Here is an 18,539-nt window from a genome sequence, read left to right as displayed (position 1 = left end):
TACAGGATAAAAACACGATCGTGTAACTGTAAAAACGCAAAATTCAGAGTAAAAAACTTTAGTTTCAAAAACTTTAATCTAACTACCACTTTCCTCAAACAGGGCTAAGTTCTGTGGATTCAATACTTATCGAGTCTGATTCTTACTTAAAAGTTTCGAGAAATTAGTCCAAGACAGTTAATTTTTTGCTTACGCAGTGTTTCGATATACTATTTATTTTGGGTGTATAATTGGTTTCGATGCTATAACTTCTAAGTGTTTATCACTTCCATCAAATGACTGATTCATTAACTACATTGATGAACATACACACATTATGTTGGTTAATGATATATGCATTAATAATATTAATTATGATTGAACTGTTTTATTTAATCTGTCCTCAAACCATGCAGCAAAGTATTTACCTATGAGATTCAAAACAGGTTCAATCAGATAAACTGCCTTGGGCAGTTCATTAAACTTCAGGATGTAAGAGCTAACTTCTGAATAGTCAAGTAAAATGTAGGTATTCGCCTTGTGAAGATCTTTATAACTTAAGACTTTTTGTTTTCCACCCTTTTTATATAATCTTGTTGATGGTACGACAAACATGCTAAGTGGAGATTCTTCACTCAAAGAGTTGTGACTTTGTGGTGCGGAATTTTGTAGCTCTCGATTATGTAGTGTCTCAATCATTGGGGGAAAAATAGAGCGAACAATAGGTAACGAGTTCATTTAGTAGATGTTCATTGATGATTGAACCCTCAACCCTTTGCTTTGTTCCTAATTCTTCTTTTTATTATGTCGTGCTTCCAATATTTAGAAAGTATAGAGAATGCGGTAGGAATAATGAGAAGAACATTAAAAATGCTGGATATATAATATTACAATGCTGTGATTACCTCTCATATTGATATATTCATCTATAATGTACAAGACCACCAACAATATGCTCATCAACTAAATGTATGACTAGGTGTTCTATGAAACCAAAACAAACAGAGATGAAATATTTTCTCCAACTAGCAGATGGTTTGAACAATATTGCATTTCATTTGATACAAGTATTGCAGATGCAACAATTTCGAGCATGCACAACTCTCTTCTGAGGAAGAATTTCATGAACACCTTGAAATAAAAAAGGAAAATGTGTTTTGAGACTTGAACAGCAAAATTTACTTTGGGAGAATAGGTAGGTGTTAAGTGATATGCATTTGAAAATGTGAGCCCGGTTATCTATATAAATTTTTTTCTTAAATTAATGAAATGTTTTTTATAATAAAATATTATATAATATTTTCTTTTAAAATAAAATTGTATTAAATAATTAAATAGGGCAGTGAAATTTATTTTGGGACGAAGGGATAGTTCTAACAAATGGTTAAGAAATGATAATAATATGTCGCTATGATATTTGAACATTTGGAGGCGTTGGGGAAGATCAAGCCCTTAGAAATCTAAGTGTAAAACAATAATGTCCCCATGAACGCACGTCTTTCGATCATTGTACAACAAAAAAACGTGCAAGCCATTCAACCAATAATTAATCTCTCATATATACCCTTGAATCGTTCCCTTTTCTTCATTCCCAATTCGATCAACAATCTGCATAACGGAACCTCGATGGTAAACAATAAAACAGTTGCATTCGTAGTCGCAATTGGGTTCATCTTCTTGAACCTCAGTGGTCATTGCTATGGAGCTCTTCAGTTTGGGTTCTACAATGGTAAGTGTCGAGGTTCAGATGTTGAAGACATTGTACGAAAAACAGTCCTCTCCAAGTTCCTTGTCGACAGAACAATCACCCCAGCTCTCCTTCGCATGCAGTTCCATGATTGCTTTGTTAATGTAAGTTTCTTCTACATTCATGTATGCAACAAAGTATCAGAAAAATCTAATCATTTTAACGCTGTAATGATAAAGGGATGTGACGCATCGATTTTACTAGACGGAACCAATTCTGAGAAAACAGCACCGCCAAATCTAAGTGTTAGAGGCTACGATGTCATTGATGCTGTAAAAACTGCAGTCGAAAGGGTGTGCCCCGACGTGGTTTCTTGTGCTGATATAATCGTGATGGCTACAAGAGATGCCGTGTCCTTGGTATGCACTGCTAAATGCTAAAGATTAAGTGATCTCATCAGATCTTCGGTACTAATCTTTCTTTGTACATGCATGTAGAGTGGAGGAGGTAGATACAATGTACAAACAGGAAGAAGGGATGGACGTGTGTCTCTTGCAAAAGATGCTCAAATTCTTCCATCTCCTTCATCATCAGTGTCAAGCGCAATTAAAGCTTTTGCTACCAAAGGACTCACTGCCACCGACATGATCTATCTTCTTGGTAATTCACAATTCCATGGATACTTTTTGTTCTTGCATAACATTTTGCTTAATGGGTGTGTTTTCTACAGGTGGTCACACTATCGGAATTGCTCATTGTTCATTCTTTCAAGATCGTCTTTACAATTTCCAAAACACTGGTAAACCAGACCCGACCATGGATTTGGCACTGCTAACGTCTCTTAGGCGTACATGCCCTCAGAATGCTACGGTTGATGGCAAGGCGAACTTGGATCAAAACTCTTTTAGCTCTGCGGTGGTGGACAAATCTTTCTACACCCAAATAATGTTGCGTAGGGGAGTTCTCCAAATTGATCAAGCATTGGCATCGGATGGGTTGAGCAAGTCCACGGTTGCAGCCATTGCTGGTTCGTCTGATTTCACCACCAAGTTTGGTCAAGCCATGGTTAAGTTGGGTGGCACCCAAGTTCTTACGGGAACACAAGGGGAGATAAGGAAATCATGCCGGGCGGTCAACAGTCAAACTTTGATGGCTTTAGTTAATGGGTGAAGGATTTCATGGATTTTAAATTCATTTTATATGTGTCATTTTATTTCATGACTATAAATTATTTATATATACACATTTAATTTGTAATCTTGGTTATTTGAATACTTATCAAACCCTATTGCATTTATCATACTACTAAAATGAGCATTTGAATTTTGACTTGGTTATTTGGTAGAATCTAAAGAATCAATGTCTTAACGTGTTATATTTCTCAGTCAAATTTGTATTTTTTATTTTGTTGAATGTTAATTAAACCCATGATACATATGAAGATGAACTTTTAGCGACGGTAGGGTCTAGTTGTTGTAGACTAACATGTGTCGCAATAGAGTAGACTACAAATTTAGACACGGCAAATTTAGACACTTAATGACCCCATGCGTCGCAATAGAGTAGACTACAAATTTTCAACAAAAAATTTATCCACTAAAAGTATCTGCTTCAAATATAGATAGTAAGAGCGGAAGTCGGTTTAGTTTATGAATTTTTATGTTTCTTTGGTTTGGTTTACTCGGTTTGAAATTGAATTTGTTTTTTCGGTCCAAAACCCTAAATCAAACCAACAAAAGTTTAAGAAATCCAGAACAAATCCAAAAACTAAATTATGATTTGCTTTGGTTAGGTTTAAAAACTGAGGAAACCAAATTTTGACCTTAAAAATAAATCAAAAGTTTAAAATATAAATATATAATGTTTCAAACATCAAATATAAAATTCCAAACATCAAAACTAAGGTCTAAATCGAACATAATTTAATGGGATCCAATATATAGTAGAAATTGCTTAGAGAGATCAATTAATGTAGAATCAAAGTTAAGAATGGTTAATTAGCATACTTGCGTCTATGTTAAGAGTTTACACTTCAAACTTTAGAGACGGGGTGGGCCATGGATGGATGGACCAGGGCAACAACGAGTGTTGTATATGACAACTAGGCGAATCTCTGTGCGTTGCGCGAGCATTTAATCATTTAATTAAAATAATAACTTTTAACAAACTTTAATTTATTATTTATATATGAAAAACCAATGTTAGTAGCAAAACAAAACATATAGTTACCATGTTCGTTTTATGAACAACCATGGTTTTATGTCATTGGTTATTCTACTATAAATTGATAATTTTATAAACCGTTTTAAGTTGTGTAAATTTTATATCAAATGTATTAAGTTGTGTAGATTGTATAAAATTGCATGCTAATATCTAATATAACGAATAACAAATAGTATGGAAAAAAACTACAACTTTTAATTATATAAAACCTCTACAACATCTACTATAACATTTATATCAACAAAACTTATTAAACCCTTATAAATCATACAAAAATATATAAAAATCAACATACATTTGGTATACATAAACATTATTATCCCCTAAAACAAATCGTGTTGTAATAACCATTGATGGGATAAAACTCATTTTTTCGACACTTCATATTTAAAATCACAAATCTCTTGAATGTGTAAATATTTAAATAATAACATGCATAAGTCTAATCTTTATATACAATTATAATAGCTCAAAATAATAATAAAAATATGCTATAAAAATATGCTATATATATATATATATATATATATATATATATATATATATATATATATACACACACACACACACAAAAATATTTTAGTCACCAATAACTTAGATAACTCATCTTCACGAAGTCTTCCTTACCTATTTTGCTTCTTGTCTTGATATTTTTGGAAAAGAGAAAGAAATCAACTTAAGTTATTTTCCAAACATAATGAAATAGTCTTCAGTTATTGTGCTCGGATTTGTTCATCATCGGTTAGTTGTCATACAATGAAGAAAATCATCTTCCGCTTATTTTTTTCATATATAAGACAATATTACCTGTAAAAGAAAAATAATGTTAAAACGTTAAATAAAACAAATCAATGTTTTTGTTCGAAAGACGAACATGCATAATATAAAAATAGACCTTGAAAAAAAATTGTTTTCTTCAAATAAATCATTTTGTTTGAAGCTTCCAATCTACCATACAATCACCCAAAAAAATTATAAATCCTACCAAAATAATCTACCAATGTGAACTATATATATACCAAGATTAATCAATTAGTGTCATAAGTACCATTAAGTATAAAACTCTTAAATGGTAATTAAAAATCATTATTACAAAGAAATATGAAAAGACATAAGTTTCAAATCAATGTAGTGCTTAGAAAAATGCTTCTATTATAAGATATACTAGGCGAATGTCCGCACGTTGCGCAAAAATACTTATATAGTTGATGTCTTTACAAATATATGTTTTTTTTAATATAGCAATAACGTTGTTGTTAAATTTGATATAATATTTCGTATACTACATTGATATAATATATTGATTGTTTTGAATTATATAACAATATATATACATCTATTATAACTGCATAATCTCTATCGTTTGAATGACTTCTACCCGCGAGTTACACATGAATAAAATTAAATATAATATATGGTTTAATATTATTTATAGTTGTTGTTATTGTTAATTAATTTTTTAAAATTTATTTACTAAATGTTTTAATTTCTATCATTATAATTATTTAAAACATCAAACATTGTTTTATGATTTTAAAGGTAACAATATAATCATTTATATAGAGTTGTTTTTAACTATTGTTACTGTAAGTTATTTTAAGCTAATTATTTGAAAACTTTTAACGATTATAAAAATATTTTTAGGAAATATTTTAGTTAAATTGAGATTACAATTTAGTTTTTGCATTTATCACTACAATTTATCACTTCTAATTATTTACAAAATATTCTTTGGTTTTTTAAGTGGAACTGAAACTTATATTTAAATTGACATTGTAATGTTATATTTAAAATAACAATTTAAGTATTTTGTCAAAGCTGTTAAAAAATTGTAGCTTTAAACTGAAAATGGTTTACATACAACAACATATTAAATCTAATAAATTAAGTATAATATGTTAAAAGTTAAAGATATAACTTTATAAGTAGAAGTAAAGATATTATTTTAAAATTAAAATTTAGTATATTTATGATTACACTTTAGGGTTGATATTTATTTAACCTTATTAACCATCTTATAATCATTATTAGAAAAACACTACAATTAAACACTTTTAACTATTTACAAAATATTATTCAGGTTGTTTAAGTTAAACTAAAATTTATGTTAAGTTGACCCTGTAATGTTATATTCAAATTAAAAATTTATGTATTTTATAGAAATTGTTGCAAAATTGTATCTTTAAAATGATAATGGTTTACATCCAACAATATATTAAAACTAATAAATTAAGTATAATATATTAAAAGTTAAAAAAACATCACTTAATAAGTAGAAGTAAAGATGTTATTTTAATATTGAAATATAGTTTATATATGATTACACTTTAGGTTTGATATTTATTTAAACTTATTAACAAACTTATAATTATTATTAGAAAGAAATTGAAAAGTCATGGGAGTTTCAAATGAATGTGGTGAAAGGAAAAATGCTTCCTTTATAATATAGTATGATATATATATATATATATATATATATATATATATATATATATATATATATATATATATATATATATATATATAAGGTGTTGAACTTATAGAGTGTGTGATTTTCTTGGAATGAGATTATGTGTGATTAATTACTTTGAATGTGAAAGAGTGTGGGGGGTTTCAAATGCATGAGGTGTTGGCAAATTTTTATGGGGGTTTCAAATGCATGAGATTCAAGAACAAATGTTAGCTTTATAAGTATGTATGATTGCAACAACGACATAGTGAAGGTGTTGTAGTGCCCTAAATGCTTTAACAAAACAGAAGATGGAAGAAGCGATTAAAGGTGGAAAATTTTGGGTTTTTGGAATTGAAAATTCGATGTGTGAGTGAAATAAGAAATATCAAAATATGTTTTCACTTTTTTATTTAACTTTTAAAGAATAAATAAATATAATATTTAATTAATTATATTCTGTAATTCAGTTGGTTTAGTGTGAACCCTACCATAATTCAAACGATAAATCAAATTTGTAATTTGGTTTGGTCCAAACACCAAACGAAACACCGAATTCAAGATTTTGTTTGGTCTGAATTCCGTTTCGGTGTGATTTGATTTTTCGTTCAAAACTAAATAACGCCCAACCCTATCTATGTGATTAATTTAATTGAGCATACAATCAGACCCCATATAACATAACCCCGTGACAGAGAAGTGGGTCCATCGTAGCCCTAGCATCGACATAATATCCAAATGTTGTCGACTGAAATAACACTATCCTTCTTCCGTTTAAATGGTGTATTGCTTCTCTAACATTACACACATATGCTTTGACATTGATTTGTTCACTAAATGATTGTTTTCATGCTACATTAAAAAATAAATTGTCAAACCGACATAAGACTCATTAAATTGTATTTTTGTAAATGTATCTCACATTTTCAAAGATATCATATGCGAAAAAAATACTTTCTTTGACATAGCTGTATTCTTGTAGATGTCATCTATGAAATGTTACTTTTTTGTAAAAAAAATATAATATTTTTCAGACATAATAGACATTTTTGCAGTTGAAATCTATCAACATGGTAGATATGTCTCAGAAAAAGATATTTTATTAAACAAAGCTGAATTAAACATCTCATACTACCTTCATTATAATCTAATCTTTAATGCATTAATCATAAATTCACTAGCTATGTATTCAAACCCAAACTCCTATTGGATTGATTCCACCATGGAAATCACTTCCTAGGTTTGGTTAAAGCTTCTAAGCACTCTCAATAGCATCATACTTAACCTATAGGTTGATCAAACCAAGCAGTCTAACTAAACTACACATTTCACTAAAAGTGGAGAAATCATACCTTAATATGGAGATGATGAAAATCGTAACAATCCACCATCTCTAGCTTCTCTTGGCATAGCTTGGACCTCAAAATCACCACCTTTAAGCTCCCAATCGATCCTCCATTCAAATGGATTGCAATGAGCTCTTAATAGTTTTAAAACCCGTGTTCTAATGTCAAAATCACATCGTGGTGGGGTAATTATCGCGCTGTGGTAACCATTTGACTCCGCGGTCAAAGGCAATATACTTACACCACCGCGCCATGGGGATCTATTTCTTGTGTTTTAGTAACAGGATATCAGCAAAGTGCATTGCTAATTCCATTACGGCCTTGGGAACAATTGTTGTCCTATCTTCAAACCTTCATAACTCATTCGTTCTATACCCGTTTTCTATGATATTATATCCACGCGAAGGTGAGGATATACTCTACAACTTTGTTAAGTCACTTTTCACTGACTTAATATGAGTCTTAATCTAATAAGTCACAAACTTGGCCTAAAAAGCATAAAAATTCTTATTTTACCCTTTTGACCAAAATGCATATTCTCATGCATTTCTTCTCTTTGGGGCTTTGCATGTGTCTGTTTGTATGACATGTAGTGGCGGTACATTTGGGTTTTTGAGTGGTAGTGACCGAAGATCTCTAATGAGATATGGGTTATTAATGGGATGGAGTGACGACAACAAATATGGTGGTAGTATACATGAGGAGATCTAGAAAAGCTTATGGCAGAGATAGAGGTGGCAGAGGAGAACTGGGTAGTGATGGAGGTGGTTAAAGGAAGTGATGGTGGTCGTAGACAGTAGTGGATGGTGATTTCAAACACTAGATGTTCGTGAGTGTGTGTTCTCTTGAGTACATTAGAGATAGGAGGGGTGGGAGGTGGAGTGAAGTGTATGTATATGTGTAAGTTTTCAGTTACGTATGTATATGTGAAGGTCTTTGATTTTAAATTCATAGGGTGAAGAAGCTGGGATGAATAATACGATTAGAGGGGGAGAGAGAGAGAGAGAGAGAGAGAGAGAGAGAGAGAGAGAGAAATGAAAGGGAGGGTTACTGGTGTAGTGGGTTTGGGTGGGATTTTATGTTTTTTTATAATTATTTGAATACTAAAGTAAATAAAGGAAATATAAAAACGAAATAATAAGAGAAAAATAATCCTTTCAATTTTAACAAATCCATGAAATTTTTTATATTTTGGATCATCCATGCAAATTGGAAATTTTGTGGCCCTTATCAACAGATTTTTGCAAAGCACAAGGACCAGTTTTGTAGTTTTGTCTTATTTTATTTTTATTTTTTTAACTCAGACCGGCCCTATGGTTTGATTATATTGCTTTGTTGGTCACTGACCGGCATAAAATGACCGGTATACAATATATATTATTTTAATTGTTTTCATTTTTATTAACTTATTAAAACAATTTGTTAAATAGATGTGGGTCCACCACCCTCAACACAAACCTCTCCCATACTCACCCTCACCCTCATTCTCTAAAAAAAATTGTCGATCTTCCTTGCACCTACCTTTTTCATCTTACATGCAACCTATTTATCTTCATCTTCCTACACCAATTTATGAACAATGAAACCATAAATCAATGAAGCCCAAATATGATCTAATCACAAAAAGAAACTGGATAGAATCGATTAACAAAAAACACACACTATATATTAACAAAAAAAAAACCCTAAACCTAAACAACAAAATCAGGCTTAAATAAAAATCTAGGCTTAAGATGAAATCAAACCTAACTTCAAATTCTTAGATAATCGAGATCAGAAAGGATATTCTAATCCATCAAAATAAGAAAAAAAAAAAAATCAATACATTAGACTTTCAATGAAAACAACCCTAGCTTTATAAATCCTTTAATCAAAATCCAAGGCTAAGAATACAAAGGAATCATTGAAGCAAACATTCAGATGAAACCTTATATGAAACCATTGCTCTTATCGTCGATAAACCTACAACATACATAAATACGACACATACGACTGTGGGTTTTTACTCTTAAGCAGATTCAAAACATAATCCAATGATATTTCAAATTTCTTTAATCAACTTCAAATATAGCACAAAAAAAATGAAGGCTACTTGAAATCGAAATCTCCCTGTTTTTATCCCTATTTGACTTTTTGTCGCCCAGGTCTCGTTGTCAAGCTTTTCTTGTGTTGATGGGAGATCGGAGTATGGTGGGAGAACAACATTGTTCTTGTCACCGGGGTCTCTTTTTCAACATCCATTGATTTTGCTTTGATATCCCTTATCGATGCAGCAACCCGATGCCCGCGATGCTTCGACCACGATACCTAATATCGGTGATCCTCCTCCATGTTTGCAACCTTCAGATCTCACTAGTAACCTTTATTGTTTTGGAACATGTAGATGAAACGGTGTCCGATGAGGGCGTCAATGAAAGTTTCTAGAGTGAGAATGTGAAACTGAATGGTAACAGTGCAAGTAAATGTGAGACCTCCGGCAACCATTACTAGTAATCACGATAAATTAAAATTCTTGAAGTTAAATTCTAAGATGAAACGGGTTTGGGAGGTTCATGTTAGCATCAATGAGGGTTAGACCCATCTTGATAAGTATCAAGACATCTAGATTACAATGGAGGAGGGGGTAGTAACTAAAAGGGGTCTTTTGACGGAAGGGTAAAGTCGACTTTGAAGCTATTAAGGAGAAAGGTTGAGGATGAAGGTAAGTGATGGGACCCATATTTTGTATTAAACATTTTTTTAAATAAAATAATACACAAATAAAACAATAAAAAAGTTTATAAAAATAATAAAAGAGGGTAATATAGTTGTTTCATTTTTTTAGAGAGACCAACACTACAAGAAATCATGTCATTGTTGGCGACACATTTAGCGGTGACAAATACTTTTACCGGTGACTTAACTCATGCTTGAGTCGCCCATAAAAGTATTTGTTGCCGCTAAAGGGTCGTAGGTAATGCGTTGGGACCGAATCCGCGTGAACCCTTTTGGGTAAACCCCACTTGTTTGATTGATACTCTAATCTAACGGATGGGGCTCCATTTCGCTTAAAATCAATACCGGCGACACAGTTGTCGACGATAATAGTCGCCATTAATGGTCGGAAAAAACACACGCTTTCTTCCCTCCATGTGTGTCGTCACTATAACCCTTGGAGTCGTCATTATTGCTTGCCGCTGGTAATAGTCGACGTAGATAACCCCTTTTCGTGTTTGTCTTCTTTCTTTTCTGCTTCCCTTTTCACTTCAGCTTCCTCTCGTCGACTTCCTATTTCCACCGACGATTCCGACATAAATTACTCCGATTGAGGCCGAATACCACCACCCCACGACCGTCGGAGACCACCACGCAATAATAGCGATGACGACGTGAGATTTTCCGACGACAAAGTTCTTTTCTGGTGAAGAAATAAGCATCGTTTTTGTGTTTCTATTTTGCTTTCTCATCTCACCACTGATAAGTGTTTTTTTTCTGATTTTTTAAGAGTTCTTGGCAAATTTGTGTTTAATAGACCGGAAATTGCAGCTAGCTAGAATCTCGCGAGAGAACCACCGCTTTCCACCTAAAAATCTTGAAAACAGCCATTGAATCTCATAAAGGCGGCTATCATAGGTTAGTTTATTTGTGCTCTCGTATTTTTTATATGTATATGTGTATTTGTGCATAATATATATATATATATATATATATATATATATATATATATATATATATATATATATATATATATATATATATATATATATATATATATATATATGCGCGTGTATTTGTGTATACAATTAGTGGTATGTGTATATAATGTATGTGTATTTGTATTTCTATGTATAATATATACATGAGAATTAGAAATTATGTTTTTTATATGTGCATTTGTACGAAATAGAAAATTGTATATGATTTGGAATGTATATGTTTATTTGTATGTGTATTTGGTGTATATGTGGTATATGTATCTGAAAGTATGTGTATTTGATATAAGTAAGATGCTATTATATATGTATATGAAAGTATATGTATTTGGTATAAGTAAGATGCTATTATGTATTTGATATATGTATGTGAAGGTATGTGTATTTGGTGCATATGTGGTATATGTACGTATATTTGGTATAAGCAGGATGCTATTATTTGACAGTGTTATTTAAAGTAAAGCACTATAACGAAAAAAAACAAATAAAGTAAGATGATATTATTGACAATGGTATTTAAAGTAAGCTACTATAATGGAAAAAATAAACAAAAAAGGTTGGATGCTATTATTGACAATGCTATTTAAAACAAACTAGTAGAATAGAAAACAAGAACGTAGTATAATTGTTTAAAATACAATGCTATAATTGAAAAAAAAACAAAAATAAAATGTTATAGATAACAAATATATGGATCTTGTTTCTTTACAACAACATAATATAATTGTTTAAAGTACAATGTTATAATGTGTATTCGTAGCATATATTATATATGTATATCTAATAATTTTTTAGGTAATGACGTCAATTTAGATCTTGTTTGTTTACACCATGGCTGTTGTTATGAGTCGTGGACATGGGGGCGATGTAGTCAGGGATCCACCACACCCAGGGGCATCACAACCAGTTTTGGGGCTCTAAGCGAACCAAAATTTTGGGGCCCTTTGGCCTTTACTTTACTTAATATTATAAACCCTCATTCTTTAACCAGATTCACTACAAAAAATATGTCATTTAGTGGCATACAAAAAGTGCCACTAAAACCCAAAAAAAGCCATTAAAGGCTTTTCATAGAATGAGCGGCACACATGATAAGTGCCACTAGAAACGCTCCCACTAAAACCCTTTAGTGACACTTTTTGTTTTTGCCGCTGCATTTTTTAAGCTTTTAGTGACACTTTTTTATTTGTCATAATAGAAGAAAAGTTTTTTGTGACATATATTTTGTTCCATTGAATACCCATTTGATTCAAGAAGTTATTCTACTTTTAGTTACATATTTTAAGATTTTAGTGGCACTTTTTTATTTGCCACAATACAAAAAAATATTGTGACACTTTTTGTACCGGTAAATACTCATAAGATTCTATAATTTATAATACTTATATTCACATAATTTTTATCTATAATATAAAATAAAATAATTAATTAAACTGTAGCACATTGAAAATAATATAAATTCCATTCCATCAAACAAATCAAACATCATTTTCTTTTATATTCCAATGGAATGAACCATTCCCTTCATTCCTAGATTCAATCATAACAAAAAAACACTACCTACAAAAAATATTTGGAGACATTCCAACATGTTGAATCTTTCTTTCATGGACATGGATGTCATCATCTTTATCATCATTATCACCAGGTTCTTCCTTATAGCCCTCATCTAGTTACATTCAAGAAAAATTATATATAAAAAAGTAAGTAAAATTTAAAACATATCTTTTTTGTAATCTTTTCTGCTACTTTCATAAAAATTACTATAAATTGCTAAGTTTCTTAAACAATAAACAAGAAAAAAATAAATAAAATGTTTTTTTGACTTCTTTCTTTTCCAAATGGAATGAACCATTCCATTCCTTTTGCAATCCCCTACTATTCATCTCTTAATATAAACTATAAACTGATATGTTTGGACATTTGGCTATAAATGTTTTTTTAACCAATTACAAACATGAGTATTGTTAAAGATGCAACTGCTTTACATTCTTATTAGGACCTAATATTTGGTGGAATATAAGGGGAGAATTAATAGCATGTATAAGATAATGGAATAATAACTTATGTAAAATAATTAATAAAATTATTCTCATACTTTTGGATATTTACCTGTCAATAGCTTCCTTGTAGCCTAGTTGTCCATTTGTACCTATGCCGCATGAAAACACATTAGCTCCATACACATGACTTCTGAACAACATTTTGTGAATAAATAAATTAGGTTAAATTTGTTACTGATGATACAATATTTTTAAAATTTTTTTTTTAACGAAATGTCAAATGAAAAATGACGTGCCTTCTCATCTGAAAATTTGGCTTGCATAGGAAAGCAATGGTCCTGATTGTCCCCAATACCAATATGCCCAAAATGTACACAAAAATATTCATAAGATGGTGATAATATTATTAATATATTTATGAAATTACCATTCTAACCTTGTTCCATCCCCATCTGTAAAGCTTTCCATATGGAGTTAATGTCATAATGTGCCTCCATCCACCTGAAATATGGCTTATCAAAAATCACATTCACAACCAATATTACTTAAATAGTTAAATGTTACACATACACACACATGCGATATGAATTGGCCATGTAATGCTTCGAGTTTATGAGGGACAAGATGGTCTTTAAAATCTTCATGACCAAGTTGACCGTATTTGCTCTAACCTAAAGTATATAAATCATGAAAAGAGGAAAGAGAGATCGTATGCCTCCAACCACATGGAACAAGTATCATCTTCTCCCCCTGTAATACCACACATAGAAGAAAATTGTTTGAATAATTATTTAATGATGGAAAATAATATATAAAGTAGATACATACATTGATAATTGAAGCTTTCTCAGGAACGTGTGATCTTTTCTGTCAACTAAGCCCAAATTATCTTATTGGCCCCAACCCCAAGATCCTCATCTTCAATGCTAGCAACAATATGCTCAACACAAGTAATACCGATTTTGACCATTATACCCTGGTTAAACCACATAAAATCCAACAAATATAAAGCTTCCACTTTTATTATGGAATGATAATAAATGATAGAAAATATAGTTTACCTAAAAAAGTTCAATCTTTTGTGGAACAAGAGAGTCCTCAATGGTTCCTAAACCAACTTGACCGTTTTGATTCCAGCCCCAACTACAGTGAAGTCAAACACAAGAAATTAAAATAACAAGTGAAATAACATATGATTTAAAAATTATCTAGGAAACTAGAAAGTCTACTTGATGTACAAATTTACAAACCTCTGCACCTCGCTTTCCATGGTCACAACTAAACAATGGCTGTCACTACAAGCAATTTGCCTTATATGCAACCCTTGTAATGTTTTTATTAGCTAAAGAAATCAGTGGAGTTGCCATGGCCTAGTTGTAACAGCCCGTTTATTTAATAAATAAATAAACAAATTAATGAATGAATAGTAGCCCTAAAATCAATAATTATATAGCAAGGTGTGATTTTGAGGAGTTAACTGGCATAATTTAGAAGTCGGGGGTTAAAAGTGTAAGTTACGGATCAGTTTTGTAAGTATTTATGAAGGAAGGGACTAAATGGTAACTTCTGGGACTTCATTTGAAGAGATTTTGGGGCTAAGGGGCTGTTTGGTAAATTAGGGATCGGATTTGAGAGGAAATATGGAAGCAGGGGTGTAATTGGTAAATATTGTACCTACATTGTAATGGATTTTTAATGTTGGGGTTAAAAGGGTAAAATATGGGCTGACTTTGAAAGAAAAGGTGAAGGGAGGGACTATTTGTGACATTATGGTAATATGCTTAAGGGTGTCGGGTATTTAGTTGTACATAACCTTAACCCTAGCGGATAAAGGAGCAGCCGTCACTCTCACTCCTTCAATCTCCGGCGCCGCACCACCTTACCCCTCCCACCCCAACGCTGCCGTCTCCTCCATCGAACCACCACGTCCATCCCATCTGCCGACGAGGACATTCATCGATACTGTTTCATTGCCACCGAACCACCGATGACCGACTACGACCCCGACGACGGACGAGACCGTTACCACGGCTGCTGTAACTGTTCTCGATCACTATTCCTCTTCTTCTTCTATTTATTCCGCCGACTGCTGCCTTGCCTTTGAAGCGCCTTCCGTTTCAATTCGTGGATTACCGTTCCATCACCGTTCTCTCCGATTGTCATGCGCCACCGCAAGGGTGGCGGTGCTTAGATGCATTTCCAGCGGGCACTCGCGCGTGTGGACCTGTTCCGGGGCAGAAGACCAACAGAAAACGTTGCCACCACCGTGAGGTGGTGGCTGTCATCGCAAAATCACCGCCACTGCCGCTTCTCCGTGATTCTGTCGTCGCCAAACGCCACCAGGTGGGTGGCTGGAGTGGATATTGCAATCTGAAGTGTGTGTATGTGTGTTTTGTGGGGCTGGAAAACCAAGGAAGCCACCACCACCACCGTGAGGTGGTGGCTGCCGCCATGTACCGCCGGCCACCACTAGAGTGGTTGTGTGTGTCTGTGTTTGTATTAGTATGTGTGTGAGCTATTTGGGTTTTTGGGTTGTAAAATGTAACTAGAAAGAAGAATAATGAAAAGAAACTCAAACCACCACCGTGAGGTGGTGGCTGCCGCCACCGACCGCCGTGTTGGGTGGTTGTGTGCTTTTGCTCGCGTGTAGTTCATTTTTGGATGCGTGGACAAAATGGACTAGAAACCCTAACCACCACCGTGAGGTGGTGGCCGCCGCCGTGAGCCGTCGTTGACCTAAAAGCCCAAACATGTGACTAATGGGCCTAGTGAAACCCTAATGGGCCTAATGAAACCTAATGGGCTTAAAGACTTGGTTTTGGGCCTATTGGGCTATGAATGGGTTGGAAACCCTAATTAGGGTTTAGAAAACCCTAATTTTGGGACATATGGGCCTTAGACTTATCGGGACCCACATTTGGGCCATTGGAATGGAATTGTGAATTACACCAGTCACACTATATGACTTATCTAGTAGAGTGATGGACTTAATGAATTAAGTCCTTAATGGGTTAAGTGAGAAACACTTAACCCTAATTGTCATTTTATGTGAAATCCTAATTTCACTTGGGCTTTGAGTTGAGTCTTCCTATTGGGCTTTGGTGATTGGGCTATTAATGGGCCATCCAAGAACAAGAAAATGGACTAGAATAATTTAATGGGCTTTAGGGTAAGGCCCATGTGATGGGTTTGGGCCCAATTTGGAAAATTGGGCCATATTCGGCCTTTATGATTATGATATATTGGGCCATTAGAAATGCCAAATGTTTGGACTGGACTAATTGGTTTGGCCTTAGAATAAGACCATGTAAAGGTTTGGGCCTAATTTGGAAAATTAGGCCATATGTTGGGCTTGGACTCATAGTTGACTTTTGGGCCTTTGGATTGGACCTTGGGCTTGAATCAAGCCAAGTTAGGGGTAGAGTAGTCTTTTACCCCCAAGCATGGACTTATGGTTATGTATTGGAACCCAATTATTAATTGGGTGATGTTTTGATGTTGACAGTTCGGGAATCTGTCATCCAGCAGCTGGGGTTGGGTCTGCGGGACTTCAGCAGTGTGAGGTGAGTTACCTTCCAGTAGAAGTGGGCCTAAGGCCACAATGCCGGCCCACTAGTAGGAGTTGTTTGTTAGATGATTGTCTTTGTGATAATTATCTGGTATGCCATTATCTGTTATGTTTTTGTGGTAGGATGCTCTGTGATACATGTTAGTAGTAGTAGGGGTGAAATAGTCCCCGGTTACCGGTTGAAAGATACGGAAGAGGAGGTCAGCTCCCGGATACCGGTTGAAAGATACCGAAGGGTAGGTTGGGCACCCAGATATGCCTGACAACATGTTTATGTATGTTATGCTATGTTATTATGTGGTAGTGGTAGGGGGTGAAATAGTCCCCATTATCCGGTTGAAACAGACCGAAGGGGAGGCCAGCACCCAGATATGCTAGGCAGTTATCCGGTTGAAAGAGGCCGAATGGGAGGCCAACACCTAGATATGCTAGGCAGTTATCCGGTTGAAATAGACCGAAGGGGAGGCCGACACCCAGATATGCTTGGCTATGTATGTTATTGTATGGTATGTGGTATGATGGGGGAACTCACTAAGCTTCGTGTTTACGGTTTTCAGTTTTGGTTTCAGGTACTTTGTTTTCAAAAGGAAAGGAGCCGGCGATCGCAACGCATCACACTATGATTTTCCTCACATGAGATCTTTGGGATTACACTCTGATATTATTCTATGATAACATGTTTTGATTACTGACACTTTGGTCTTGACATGTGATGTTATTATGAATGTTTTTATACTGTTGGTTTTATAATAACTTGATTAAAAACGAAATTTTTGGTCTTGAATTTTGGGATGTTACACTAGTCTTCGAAATCGCCCCTGAGACTGAGACCAATAAGGGTAAAAATGGGATAAGCACTTTTAGCAAACCTATTCTTCCAAACATAATTTTACTACCAATAAATGTTAAAATGAAGCAATAGATAGTAACTAAGAGATCATTCCATCACCAACTGTATACATTTAAACTTGACTCTGAAAATGCAGTAGTATGATCAACTCCAAAGGTACGATATACTATTTCTTAACCATACAAAGCTTAAAACCAGGTCCAACATAACCACATGAAAACAGCAACAAAAATAACCCTAAAAATCAAAATTAAAAATATTGTCATAAGTTATTATATAAAGGCTTTATATATCATACTAATACTAGCAATCAGATTATGGAAAGTAATATATATTGATCATATATTAAATAAATTCGTTACTTAGTACTTACATTATATTACATTAAATATATCTTGGGTTTTATAGTAGCTAGGGAGTTTAACGAGGGTTGTATTGTCATTTGAGACATGTCGTGTACAAGAGTTAAGATCAATCTTGAATTTAGATCAGAAAAGTATATAGAAATAGTGAAAGTTGCTACTCTTTGCCATAGGCAACTTAGTCTTAGTCTATTGAAACTATAGAAAACTTATTTGTGTTATGTGCTTTATCAACTGCAGTTGACATATTATCCATGTGCAATTAGGCTCGAGGACGAGCTTGCTGATATCGGGTCACATATATAACTAAGCTCTTAATCAGCAATAAGGTTCACTACTACAAATTATGTATCCCTACGCCCTCAATCTAATTAAAAGCC

At 33.4% G+C, this 18,539-nt stretch overlaps 1 protein-coding gene and 1 pseudogene across 2 annotated transcripts; one reads left to right on the top strand and one right to left on the bottom strand.

The window, feature by feature from the left end:
* The first annotated feature begins 1,573 nt into the window (after window positions 1-1,573).
* RHS18 (root hair specific 18) lies at window positions 1,574-2,966 on the top strand. The gene is made up of 4 exons (XM_079054414.1): window positions 1,574-1,830; window positions 1,906-2,085; window positions 2,164-2,326; window positions 2,397-2,966. The coding sequence occupies exons 1-4, from the start codon at window positions 1,606-1,608 to the stop codon at window positions 2,834-2,836; spliced, it is 1,008 nt and encodes a 335-aa protein (XP_078910540.1). The 5' UTR covers window positions 1,574-1,605; the 3' UTR covers window positions 2,837-2,966.
* A 9,853-nt stretch (window positions 2,967-12,819) lies between these two features.
* On the bottom strand, window positions 12,820-15,332 carry LOC145121636 (ultraviolet-B receptor UVR8-like; annotated as a pseudogene). Its single transcript, XR_013714601.1, has 8 exons — window positions 15,263-15,332; window positions 14,630-14,749; window positions 14,441-14,522; window positions 14,208-14,355; window positions 13,950-14,129; window positions 13,816-13,880; window positions 13,489-13,717; window positions 12,820-13,045 (listed from the first exon to the last, which is right to left on the bottom strand). The product of XR_013714601.1 is annotated as an ultraviolet-B receptor UVR8-like (transcript).
* Between the last annotated feature and the right edge of the window lie 3,207 nt (window positions 15,333-18,539).

The sequence above is a fragment of the Lactuca virosa genome, chromosome 6, assembly GCF_052849685.1.
Source record: "Lactuca virosa cultivar CGN04683 chromosome 6, Lactuca_virosa_CGN04683_v6, whole genome shotgun sequence".
Classification (NCBI taxonomy): domain Eukaryota; kingdom Viridiplantae; phylum Streptophyta; class Magnoliopsida; order Asterales; family Asteraceae; genus Lactuca; species Lactuca virosa.
Note: the sequence above shows the minus strand (reverse complement) of the source record. Positions and strands in the feature narration are given on the sequence as shown.